At 40.7% G+C, this 13,234-nt stretch overlaps 1 protein-coding gene across 1 annotated transcript; it reads left to right on the forward strand.

Annotated features, from left to right (window-relative positions):
* The first annotated feature begins 1,462 nt into the window (after nucleotides 1-1,462).
* Nucleotides 1,463-6,107, forward strand: LOC111966586 (protein ILRUN). Its single transcript, XM_023991356.2, has 5 exons — nucleotides 1,463-1,714; nucleotides 3,157-3,311; nucleotides 3,535-3,732; nucleotides 5,089-5,402; nucleotides 5,548-6,107. Exons 1-5 carry the CDS (start codon nucleotides 1,557-1,559, stop codon nucleotides 5,581-5,583), a joined length of 861 nt encoding a protein of 286 aa, XP_023847124.1. The 5' UTR covers nucleotides 1,463-1,556; the 3' UTR covers nucleotides 5,584-6,107.
* The last annotated feature ends 7,127 nt before the right edge of the window (nucleotides 6,108-13,234 follow it).

Raw genomic sequence — 13,234 nt, forward strand, 5'->3', positions numbered from 1 at the left:
GGTTGGCGCCCCCCCTTGGGTTGTGCCGTGGCGGAGATCTTTGTGGGCTATACTCGGCCTTGTCTCAGGATGGTAAGTTGGTGGTTGAAGACATCCCTCTAGCGGTGTGGGGGCTGTGCTTTTGCAAAGTGGCTGGGGTTAAATCCTGCCTGTTTGGCCCTGTCTGGGGATATCGTCGGATGGGGCCACAGGACTACCTGGCCTGATGACTCCTTGCTGTCCCCAGTCCACCTGGCTGTGCTGCTGCTCCAGTTTCAACTGTTCTGKCTGCGGCTATAGAACCCTGACCTGTTCACRGGGCGTGCTACCTGTCCCAGACCTGCTGTTTTCAACTCTCTAGAGACAGCAGGAGCAGGTAGAGATACTCTCAATGATCGGCTATGAAAAGCCAACTGACATTTACTCCTGAGGTGCTGGCTTGTTGCACCCTGGACAACTACTGTGATTATTATTATTTGACCATGCTGGTCATTTATGAACATTTGAACATCTTGGCCATGTTCTGTTATAATCTCCCCCGGCACAGCCAGAAGAGGACTGGCCACCCCTCATAGCCTGGTTCCTCTCTAGGTTTCTTCCTAGGTTTTGGCCTTTCTAGGGAGTTTTTCCTAGCCACCGTGCTTCTACACCTGCATTGCTTGCTGTTTGGGGTTTTAGGCTGGGTTTCTGTACAGCACTTTGATATATCAGCTGATGTAAGAAGGGCTATATAAATACATTTGATTTGATCAGAGCTCTTGCAGCGTGAACTAACATGTTGTCCACCCAATCAAAGGATCAGAGAATGAATCTTGTACTGAAAGCATTAACTACAGCTAGCTTGCACTGCAGTYCTTAAAATGTGGTGAGTAGTTGACTCAAAGAGTGAAAGACAATAGTTGAACAGTTTAATTACTTTTTTCGCAGTAGTTTACTGACACCGGTCATATTCAACGGGTGTTGCATGTTCGTAAATTCATCAGTTATTCTGCGCTATAGCACTCAGATTTGAAATCGGAATAAATAGCCAGAGTGAATTTACGAACACACCCACGTGTTAGAAAGTATTGTATCTAGCAAGCTAGATAGCTTGGGTGCTTGACTGCTTTGTGAGGTCAGAACCTCGCCCTGAGTGCGAAACGATCTGAATTTACGAACAAAACATCCTGACAACGCTCTAAATTTACGAACGGCCCAGAGCGCACTCCATGGTGAATTTATGAACGCCAACTGTGGCCTAGTTCAAGAAGGTCGGCCTGAGCTAGGCGCTGCGTTTATTCGATTACAAAATACAATGTGTARGTGTTCACCACATGTTGTTTGATATTAAAGCGATGTACAGATTAAATAATCTATTATGTGTACTAAAATAAATAGCGGACAGTCTGAGACCTACTCAGATGTTTTTGTTYCAGATTATCTTGCTACATCGACCATCTTGAACAGGCCATGGGTTGACGTAGTCACATAATTGTCAATGACATGCGCATTTGGGTTGTTGTTGAGTTTGTTATGACAGGTTGAGGCCTCGGACTAAATTAGGAAAGGAACCCTGTCTATGTCCAGGGAAATCCGCGATGGAGGGCATGGATTTGGACCTGGACCCGGAGTTAATGCAGAAATTTAGCTGCATGGGCACTACCGATAAGGACATCCTCATAGCCGAGTTTCAGAGAATGCTTGGGTTTCAACTGAACCCCTCTGGATGCGCCTTCTTCTTGGACATGACCAATTGGTGAGTTCGGGGAATTGTGGCCTCTCTGTGATTGCTAATACTAGGATTTTGTTACTTGCATGACGGATAGTCAGCCAACACGGTTTATTTGTGACTTTCTTTTTATTTACAATTCAACGAGACAAAACTATATTGTCMTGTGTATATTCTTAAATCGAAAATGTAATTAAATTGGGTTTTCATTTGGATTGCATGCTAGCTAATTGGCTACAACCAGGATAGTCCTTCCTTGGTTGAAAAATCATTGACAGATCTGGGTCTATTTTCTATCATTTTATACAGGAGAACGTGTCAATTACATATCTTTATTTTCCAGTGTTCAGTTGTGTTATGGTCAGACTAATTCTAATGTCTGGAGAGGGTCTACTTGAATTAACTGGGCCTAGTATAATTAGCAAGAGTAATCATAGCTAGCTAACTAACTACAACAGAAGGCTTCAACCAACGAGGTTCGTTTGTCCATTCTGCTTTCCTTTTTCAGCTATGAATTTCTTTCCACATGAAAGTGCCCAGTCATTACACGACCGATAGTGCTATACGGGATACTTGGGACGTACCTACCCCTAAACACTACCCTTAACAATTGTAAATGTAAACTTCAATGGAGTAGGGACATTCCAAGGATCTCTGATAGCAAGGACCTTTACAAGACCACGGCCTGCCTCACGACAAGGTTCCAAGACCCTCCTTTAGATCAGGGAACATGCTGCGGCCTGTGTTATGTAACAACTTGGTGCAATTCAAGTTTCATGGGCAACAATGTTACTGGTGGAAGCTTTGCCCCCACACAACTGTGTTCTGCAGTGGAAACGTGTCACAATTTGTTTTTTAATGTAATTAATTAGCTCATTCTGGAAGTGCAATTACTGTCTAAAATTAGAACCGCTGCACACACAGCTACATTATGACAGTAGGTATGTTGCTGCACATTCAGATTTCTGTAGTGTTGCTCTGAAGAACATGCATAATTCAAAAGGTCAATGTCCCCTCAGACATCTGGCCAAATTGTATGAGGAAGGAATGTTTGAAAACCCTCTTATGTCAGAGAATTTCAGAAATATTTAGAATATTTTGTTTAATTCCTGTTGACCAGCTTGTTAGTAAAGGCCTTTAGGGGTGGTGGCTTAAGTAGGCTTGGCTCCCTATCATTATATCCGTATGTKACGGGAGGGATCCAAGAGGCAATACAAGTTTCACTGCTGAGATTCATATTTGACATACTGACTTGTCTTAAACCAATTTATTCCATAAGGAGCATAGGTCATCCATAKATTTTCTCCATGCACCCTGTTTTTGGCCAGTTCAATAAGCAGGCCTTCTTTTGGTAAAAATATGATATWGATTTTTGCTTCTAGTTAACCCCCTCTTTTTAACCTCTGGGGATTGTTGTGTTCTACTAACTGATATGCATTCCTTTCCCTAAATTGTTACGTCTCTTATAGGAACTTACAAGCAGCCATCGGAGCCTACTATGACTTRGAAAGCCCCAACATCAACGCACCATGCATGTCTTTTGTTGGGGATGTGACGATCGGGGAGGGGGAGTCTGTGCCCCCTGACACGCCATTCACMAAGACGTGGAGGATACAGAACACAGGTTGGTTGTAGTGAGAGAAAAAAACTTTAGGAGCTGCACACAGTCATAGACAGTGTTGACAACAGTGTTGACAAGGCCTTATACTGTTAGCTTTCAGGCTTTGAAGTTCTATCCTAGTAGTAAACAGCATCCCAAACAAGCTACTGATCGTTACTGGAGCTGGCAATTGAGGTTATTGTTTATTCATTTCATCATGCATGTTTTGTTTATTTGTCTCTTGCAGGAGCAGAGTCTTGGCCCCCTGGGGTATGTCTGAAGTATGTTGGAGGGGACCAGTTTGGTCATGTGAACATGGTGATGGTGCGCTCATTAAACCCCCAGGAGATGGCTGATGTCAGCGTACAGATGCGCAGCCCCCTTTCCCCTGGCATGTACCAGGGCCAGTGGAGGATGTGCACAGCCACCGGACTCTTCTATGGGGGTGAGAAATTTCATTTGGCAACCAGCTTAATGATAAGCACACAACTGTTGTTAACAATTTAAACAATTCTAATCATCTGTAAACTAATTTATCGTTTTAAACTTTTATACATCCTTTATAAAGTATACTTTAATGTAAAGTSTTACCGCAGMCTAATGTTGAATTCACCAAAGTTAGCGTTTACATCACTTGAATATATTGAAGGTCTAATCAGGGCTCTGAAGTGTGACAAAATATTTTGCTGTGCGACCAGGATAACAATTTTGGGAGGACTGTGCAACTAGGAAAAAAATCTCCCAGATAATAATTGTTGTAATGTTAAGGCTTCGCTGTACTGTTGTTTCCGAGTGCCCTAGGGAAAAAAGCATCCTGGTTGCACCATTTCTATAGTGAAAACGGCTTGCTGATAGATGAACCAGTGGTGCGTGTTTCATTTGCCTCCAGTGTGTCAGAGTGCGTTCTGTGCCGTTCGTACATTGAGCGTATTCAGATTGTTTGTTTGTAAATTCAGAGCATTTTGTTCTCGGAGCATTCAGAGCGCACACTGGACACTGGCTGATGAGWAGGGTTGATCCAAGCATTCTGACCTCACAACGGCAGTCAATGGCCAAATCTAACTGGCTAAAGTTGGCTAGCTTGGTAGCTAATTCCAGACACAAATGAGAGATCACCCCACTGACCAATTTACTCGCCTTAGCAGAGCTGGTTAGACTGTTTTCATGTTATCTAGAGKTTTAGTGACWGTAACTGTGCTGCTGGCAGCAATTTATTTTAAAACGATTTTGCCGACGTTTACTGACACATGTCATATTTAACGTGTGTTGCGCTTTCGTAAATTAATCAGTTATTCTGCACTCAGGCACACTCTGTAATCGGAGTAGATGGCAAAAGTGATTTAACAAACGTACCCCCAYGTCAAAAGATCTGACCCATATTACAGGCGCAACATTTTTTATCTTCCTATAGCCGGGAATGCATTTTACATTCATAAACCATGTTGTGTGCCGTTGTAAAACTACTTGCGCGTCGTTAACCATTTGTTTACACTTTGTTCAGTCATGTTACCTAATTGGCTAGCTAGCTAACTTTACCAGTATATCCAAACATTTGGGGGCACAGAAACCTAATATTCCACAAATGACTTTGTAATAATAACAGGGATTTGTATCAACATTTTAGCTTTTATAATAAACTAATGTCTTTACAGTGTTACATATTAGTTTCTAGGGCATAACATGTGCTTTAAAAGTAGATAGAATTCATATAGGCTGTATCTCAATCTTATTTTCTGCTGCTTTAACGTTCAGAGCACCAATTCTACCAATGAAAAATGTGGAGTGTTACTCCCCACTGTAGATGTGATCTGGGTAATCGTCAGCGTGGAGGTGGGAGGCCTCCTGGGCGTGACGCAGCAGATGTCCTCCTTCCAGGCCGAGTTCAACACCCAGCCTGCCCGCAACGTGGAGGGAGACTACAACCCCTTCGCCTCGCCACAGAAACACGCCGGTGGCCACGATAACAGTCACCGTGACGATAGCGGCCTCAAGGACCCCGCGGACGTCTGGGAGGGTGGCCCGGACCGAATGCAGCAAGAGCAAAATGGACTGTCACACAACTCTGTGAATATAGCAACAAACGGGCTCCAAAGCAACCTAGTGACTTACAGTCAGGTAAGGCCTATGTGAAGCAACTGCAAACTTTTTAGGGATACCCTTCATTGTTCAATTATACCATAGCTCATCAGTACAATAACAACTTTGTATTTATAAAAAAAAATCTATATCCACGAAATGTTTCTTTATCTTTTACCCACAGGGTATTCACGAACCCTATCCTTTTGGGCAATCTTAAAACTCGGGAAACATCGTCACATCCAGGCACCACTGTGTTCCTGGATTCACACCAACTATTGAGGGAGGAGACTTTACTTGTGGCTGGTAGAGTAACCTGAGATTCATACAAACACTTATGCAAAGTTCCCCCTCCACTTTACGCAACACAAACGGAAACCAGAAGACAAAGCTGCTCTGTTCTCCCAGCATACGACTCAACCAACAAGATCCCACATCCAGTGTATGCATGTGTGAATGCTAAGWTAAAAATGAGTGCTACAAATCTTTTTTTAAAGAGATGAGATATAAGTTTTTTTTTCTGGTCTTTATTTTTAGTTATTTAGTTGTCGTGTCKGAATGCTGTTGAGACTGCAGTGATGAAAGGAGGAGTGTGTGTTTGCGTCGGAGTGTGCATGTGCGTGGGTATGTGTATTTGCGTGGTTTATGCAACCTGAAAGAGACAGACTAGGGAGGAAAAGCCATTTATTTTGCGTACTGATCCTCTAGTTCCTAAGCTGACTTAAAAAAAAAAAAAAAGTAACCTCTTTTCTTTTCATACTTTTAAAAATCCTAATTTCACAGTGTATACTTTTTAGGGACAGGAGAATAATTGAGCAAATTTAGCAGCCTGATAAGCATGTATTGTTTTTGATGTTTTTCTGGTAACAACAAAGGAAGAACAGCTTATTCACATGCAAATCCCATTTGCTGTAGCTTCACTTTTGATTGTTGGTTGGTTCTGTTACTCTGAAGTTGAGCTACAGTATATTCATCCACTAGAGGGAGGTCTTTAGCAAAATTGCAGTTTCCCTCTTACCAATTGGTAATAAAAGAAACATTAACTAACATTTACTCAAAGGACCATCCATGTCAGGATCAATACTTGGAAAGTAGATTATATCGCCACCCTGTAGGTTCAATTTGTTTTAATAGGGCTTCATAATTTTGTTCTGTGAGATTGCAAAAGTCCACATGTTGCAAAGCAGTGTCGTTTCTTGGTTTTGTAATCTTGAGTTGAATGTATTTGCTGAATGTAGAGCTATGTTGTTTTGAAGCATTTTTGTTTTATCTGCCCAAAGATCTTATACATTTGCCTTGAAGAGACAGCTTCATTTAAGGTTTTCAGATTTTCTAGCTATTTTTGTTAATTATTATTTATTCCAAAGCCCAGGAAAATGAATCTGTTCTTGAGAGAAAATTCAGAAATTACAATTACAGTGTCCTCTTGCTCAGACAATGTTAAACCCAACCATTTATTCAAATATACAGGCCTTCAATTCGTTAGTCCCTCAAAATACTATATTTTAAAGAATGTTTTAAATTACTTGCACTAACTGGCTAATCTCTATGCACTGAGTAGTTTGGCCTCCAGCCCAAACGTGAGATATTTTACTATTGCTCCTTATGATGGCCAGTTGTCTTTATGCTTCAGTTTCATGCCTGGGACACTACATGCCTGGGACACTACATGCCTGGTGGTAGGCTACATGTGTGGTCCTCCTCGGTTTTGTTATCTTTCCATCTGCAACCAGGGATTGACTTTGAAAACCTGGCTTGCAAGATTACATTTTTCAAATATTTACTATTTACTTCATTGCATTGGGGCAGTTGGGAAACAAACGGCAGCAAACTCATTTGCCCCCAGGGATGATTGCCTCTACTTTGACAATGTCACAGTAGTGTCATTGTCCAGAACCACACCACCTGTCATGGCTAATCTGCCTATGTTACAGTTATGCCCTGAAGGCATTTGGTAATATCTTAGATCAATTGCATGTGCTCTTCAAGTTTATGAAGCAAGGTAATGACAAATGTTTCTCCTCGTCGTAACAGGTATACACTGCCCATTTAATCTCCTTGGTTGTGTCTCAAATTGCCCCCTATTCCCTTTATAGTTTCCTTACTATATAGGGTACCGTTTGGGACACACACCACATTTGTATGTTTTTTGTTTACAGTCGGATGTCACGAATTGAGTGATACATTGCTTTTTTTAGGGGGTATGATAGATTTTTTTTTCTGTGAAGTTTTCAGGAGTTAGAATGGATGACTTTTGGAATTCTACAGCAGAACATTTTATGAGACACAGAGTCAGCAAAGATATGAAAGCATTTTTCCTGTATGTTTGAACGAACGTTTGTATGATTAAATTATCACTGAAAACAAAATGCTTGGCGTATCTCCGTGGTCTTTATTTTGCACATACTTTAGATTTATCGACTCAGTAAATGTTTTTATTTTATTTTAGAGTTAATATTCAGTTTTATGATTTTTAAAAGAACTGGAATGTTAACTTATCTTGCCTTGAGTATTTTTGCAGTTACTACAGTAATACATTTCTCTCCAGATGAATTTCTTCAACTGATTAGCTTTAATCATGCACTAAAGACGCATAAGGACAAAAAACGTTTATTTACTGTGTACAGGTAGTGGAAATGGATGCCTGTAATATTTACCAAGCAACTTGAGAATGAATAACTTGCATTCATCAACTATACATTTTCCTCTACTAATGTCAATAAGGTGTCCAAATCAAAGTCCTAAACTCAGGTTATGATGACGGTCACTGGTTTTTGTTCAGGTTCCCACTCCACGATAATGGATTATTTTCCCTGCACCAAATGTAACAGAGCCTCATTCATAAATTAATCCCAGCCATCAGTCACCTTTGTGGGTGATTGAATCTCAGGTAAAATTGATCTACATGTTTTTGGCATGGTAAAATTTGACTGAAAAGTCAGCCAATCTTATGAATAGCCAATACATATCCAATTAGACCAGGATATAAACGTCATTATTATAAGGTAAAGCTGCATAGGTATAAGGCATGGATAGTGTAGAGCTCTGACTGAAGAAAAGGGGGATAGCTTCCACATACAGTAGGCTGTGTCAAACCCCCAGGGCATAATTGATGGACAGGGTGGGTGGGTGTTTCAACCAAAGTGCTTTTTCAGTTTAAAGAGGTTTTTGGTTACAATCACTAGGTCTGCGGGGCTAACTTGCCAAAACGCTACAGTTCACTTGTTTCTGTTTATCTGCTGAGCATACAGCCTCAGGGAACGCTGCTCATTTGAATGTTGGCAACCTTGAGCATTATGTAAATATCTTAGAGCTCATCCACCTGAGACAGCAGGGGAGAAGGCTATAGCAGAGCGTGATAATGACAGTGAAAATATGTTTGAAGACAAGATGAGTTACTTACTATGATATTATGTAATAGTGGGTTGGATCAAGGGTTGAGTGGATGGAAGAGGTTACCCACCCAGTTCAACGGTTAGTTTTGATATCTGAAATTTTGACAAAATTCCCTGACATTTACTTTTTGCAAATCCAATCATTTTCCCACGTTGATTAAACGTCATGACATATATTTATTTGTTGTTGAAATGACATAGAAACAACGTTGATTCAATCAGTTAGTGTAACAGTGTTGTTACTCTTCTGCACCTTCCATCTGCAACCAGTGATTGACTTTGAAAACCTAGTTTGCATGATTGCATTTTTCAAATATTTACTATTTACTTCATTACATTGGGGCAGTTGGGCAACAAACGGCAGCAAACTCATTTGCACCCAGGTATGATTGACTGTATTTTGTCAATGTGACAGCAGTGTCATTGTCCAGAACCACACCTCCTGTCATAGAATCTGCCTATGTTACAGTTTTCCCCTGAAGGCAATTGGTAATATCTTAGATCAATTGCATGTGCTCTTCAAATTTATGAAGCAAGGTAATGACTAAAAATACAAAATTCCCTTACATTGATGACTTTTTGCAAATCCAATAATTTTCCCACATTGATTAAACATCATCACATAGATTTTTTTGTTTGTTGAAATGACGTAGAAACAATGTTGATTTACCTAGTTAGTGTAACATGGTCACTCTTCTGCACTTTCAACTCTTCAATGAAAATATATTACAAAAATAAAGTATATGTTGTTGCAGGGTGCGGCCCATTGAAACTGTGCATCAACAACTTCAATGACAGGTTTTTAAATATTTTAATTGCTATAGGCAAGGGGCATAATCTGTCATTGGCATCAAACCAACACTGAGATGTTAGATGTGTCTATTAACTTACTCTGATGATTCATCCAACTGTGTTGGCACATGGTAGCTCTTTAGAATATTTCAACAGCACTGCACAAACATTGCTCTTTTGTTTAAGCAAATATTTGTGCTCGCTCTCTTACAATATTGCTGTTACACAATTTCTCTGAACATTTAAATGAGGGATATCACCTTTTCTGTGACAGATCTTTCAACATTTCATAAATGTCTCCGTCTTTTCAGTACAGCTCTCACACACATAGCCTGATTGAACACACAAGTCCCTCAATTCATTTGTCATTGTGATTCCGTGGGCTAAGCTTTAGCCTCTTGTGTTATACCTCTGTCCCCTGGCTCTGAGCATGTATGTTAATCAAGAACACTGGCTGTAACTTACCCCTAACCCTGACTGGTTAGTTAGTTCTCAACCTCACCAGACTGCTCAAACAACTCGAAAGCGCGTGCTTGTCATCTCTGTATCCCTTCAAAATAGTTTTACCTGAAGTTGCCCCCCTTTCCAAATAAAAGCGTACCCTGGTACTATGACAGTTTCAACTCATGACAACTTTCCAAGTAGATTTGAATGGCATGATTGTGGTAGATGGAAGATTGGTAGAAGTTCCAGGAAGATTTACAGATTGGGAAAGAGGTGAATTTGCATCTTAAACTTCCCTTTAGAAGTCTGCATTTCCTAATGCCATTTTATCCTGGCAACATCACTTTTAACAACAGTCATCAGAAAGTTGCAGATCCTCCTCAACTTCACCGCAAACTGTTGTCATGAGAAAACATAGTTTGGCTAGTGACCACATCAGACAATAGAAAATGGTGCAATTAATTATCTTGGTTGCCACAAAGACAGTTTGAGTATATCAAGAAAGTGGGTTTTAAACATTTTTAGGGAATTCCTGGAACTATACCTTGTGAGTTGGTTTCTGGCAGAAAATTGCTTTGCTTTAATGTTCTGTTGTGCTAGTCCTACTATCACGATGTTAACCAATGTGTTTTGTAATGTCTTCACCTCAGGGTGAAGAGAATAAACATTGTTAAACACCTTAAACACCTCATGTATGTTTAGCAAAAGCCAGCTTCTCATTTTTATTTATTGCCTAGCTCGGGGCTTGAACCAGCAATATTTCTGGTCAGTCTCTCTAACCTCAAGTCCAGGGCCCAGTCCCAGTCAATTATCAGACTGATCAGACAATGTGTGTGTGTGCCAGGGGAGGCTGGTAGGAGGAGCTATAGGAGGAAAAGCTCATTGTAATGGCTGGAATTGAATACGGTGCATTCGGAAAGTATTCAGACTCCTTCGTTTTTTTCACATTTTGTTACGTTACAGACTTATTCTAAATTGATTAAATAATTTTTTCCCCTCATAAATCTACACACAATACCCCATAATGACAAAACACAAACAGAAATACCTTATTTACATAAGTATTCAGACCCTTTGCTATGAGATTTGAAATCGAGCTCAGGTGCATCCTGTTTCCATTGATCATCCTTGAGATGTTCTACAACTTGATTAGAGTCCAGCTGTGGTAAATTCAATTGATTGGACATGATTTGGAAAGGCACACACCTGTCTATATAGTGTCCCACAGTTGACTGTGCAAGTCAGACGAAAAAAACAAGCTTTGTGGTCAAAATAATTGTCCGTAGAGCTCCGAGACAGGATTGTGTCGAAGCACAGATCTGGGGAAGGGTACCAAAAAATGTCTGCAGCATTGAAGGTACCCAAGAACACAGTAGCCTCAATCATTCTTAAATGGAAGAAGTTTGGAACTGCTAAGACTCTTCCTAGAGCTGGCCGCCCGGCCAAACTGAGCAATCGGGGAAGAAGGGCCTTGGTCAGGGAGGTGACCAAGAACCCGATGGTCACTCTGACAGAGCTCCAGAGTTCCTCTGTGGAGATGGGAGAACCTTCCAGAAGYACAACCATCTCTGCAGCACTCCACCAAATAGGCCTTTATGGTAGAGTGGCCAAACGGAAGCCACTCCTCAGTAAAAGGCACATGACAGCCCACTTGGAGTTTGCCAAAAGGCACCTGAAGAACTCTCAGACCATGAGAAACAAGATTCTCTGGTCTGATGAAACCAAGATTAAACACTTTGGCCTGAATGCCAAGCGTCACGTCCAGTTGTGGAAAAAGTACTCAATTGTCATACTTGAGTAAAAGTAAAGATATCTTAATAGAAAATTACTCAAGTAAAAGTGATAGTCACCCAGTAAAATACTACTTGAGTAAAAGTCTAAAAGTATTTGATTTTAAATATACTTCAGTATCAAAAGTAAATGGAATTGTTAAAATGTACTTAAGTATCAAAAGAAACCATTTCAAAATCCTTATATTAAGCAAACCATATGGCATATTTTTAAAATATTTTTTATATTTTTTATTGACGGATAGTCAGGGGCACACTCCAACACTAAGACATAATTTACAAATGAAGCATTTGTGTTTAGTGTGTCCGCCAGATCAGTGGCAGTAAGGATGACCAAGGATGTTCTGTTGACAAGTGCGTGAATTGGACCATTTTCCTGTCCTGCTAAGCATTCAATATGTAACGAGTACTTTTGGGTGTCAGGGAAAATGTATGGAGTAAAAAGTACATTATTTTCTTTGGGAATGTAGCAAAGTGAAAGTTGGCAAAAATATAAATAGTAAAGTACACATACCCCAAAAACAACTTAAGTAGTACTTAAAAGTATTTTTACTTAAGTACTTTACACCACTGGTCACGTCTGGAGAAAACCAGGCACCGCTCATCAACTGGTCAATACCATCCCTACGGTGAAGCATGGTGGTGGCAGCATCATGCTGTGGGGATGTTTTTCAGTGGCAGGGACTGGGAGACTAGTCAGGATTGAGAGAAAGATGAACGGAGCAAAGTACAGAGAGATCCTTGATGAAAACCTGCTCAAGAACACTCAGAACCTCAGTCTGGGGCCAAGGTTCACCTTCCAATGGGACAATGACCATAAGCACACAGCCAAGACAACGCATGAGTGGCTTCGGGACAAGTCTGAATGTCCTTGAGTGGCCCAGCCAGAACCTGGACTTGAACCCGATCGAACATCTCTGGAAGAGACCTGAAAATAGCAGTGCAGCGATGCTCCCAATCCAACCTGACAGAGCTTGAGAGGATCTGCAGAGAAGAATGGGAGAAACTGCCCAAATACAGGTGTGCCAAGCTTGTAGAGTCATACCCAAGAAGACTCGATGCTGTATTCGCTACCAATGGTGCTTCAACAAAGTACTGAGTAAAGGGTCTGAATACTTACAGTGGCAAGAAAAAGTATGTGAACCCTTTGGAAATACCTGGATTTCTGCATACAATTGATATGATCTTCATCTAGGTTACAACAAGAGACAAACACAGTCTGCTTAAACTAATAACACACAAACAATTATACGTTTTCATGTTTTTATTGAACATACCGTGTTAACATCCACAATGCAGGGTGGGAAAAGTATGTGAACCCTTGGATTTAATAACTGGCTGACCGTCCTTTGGCAGCAATAACCTCAACCAAATGTTTTCTGTAGTTGCGGATCAGACCTGCACAACGATCAGGAGGAATTTTGGACCATTCCTCTTTACAAAACTGTTT

This window comes from Salvelinus sp. IW2-2015, linkage group LG7, assembly GCF_002910315.2.
Source record: "Salvelinus sp. IW2-2015 linkage group LG7, ASM291031v2, whole genome shotgun sequence".
Classification (NCBI taxonomy): Eukaryota; Metazoa; Chordata; class Actinopteri; order Salmoniformes; family Salmonidae; genus Salvelinus; species Salvelinus sp. IW2-2015.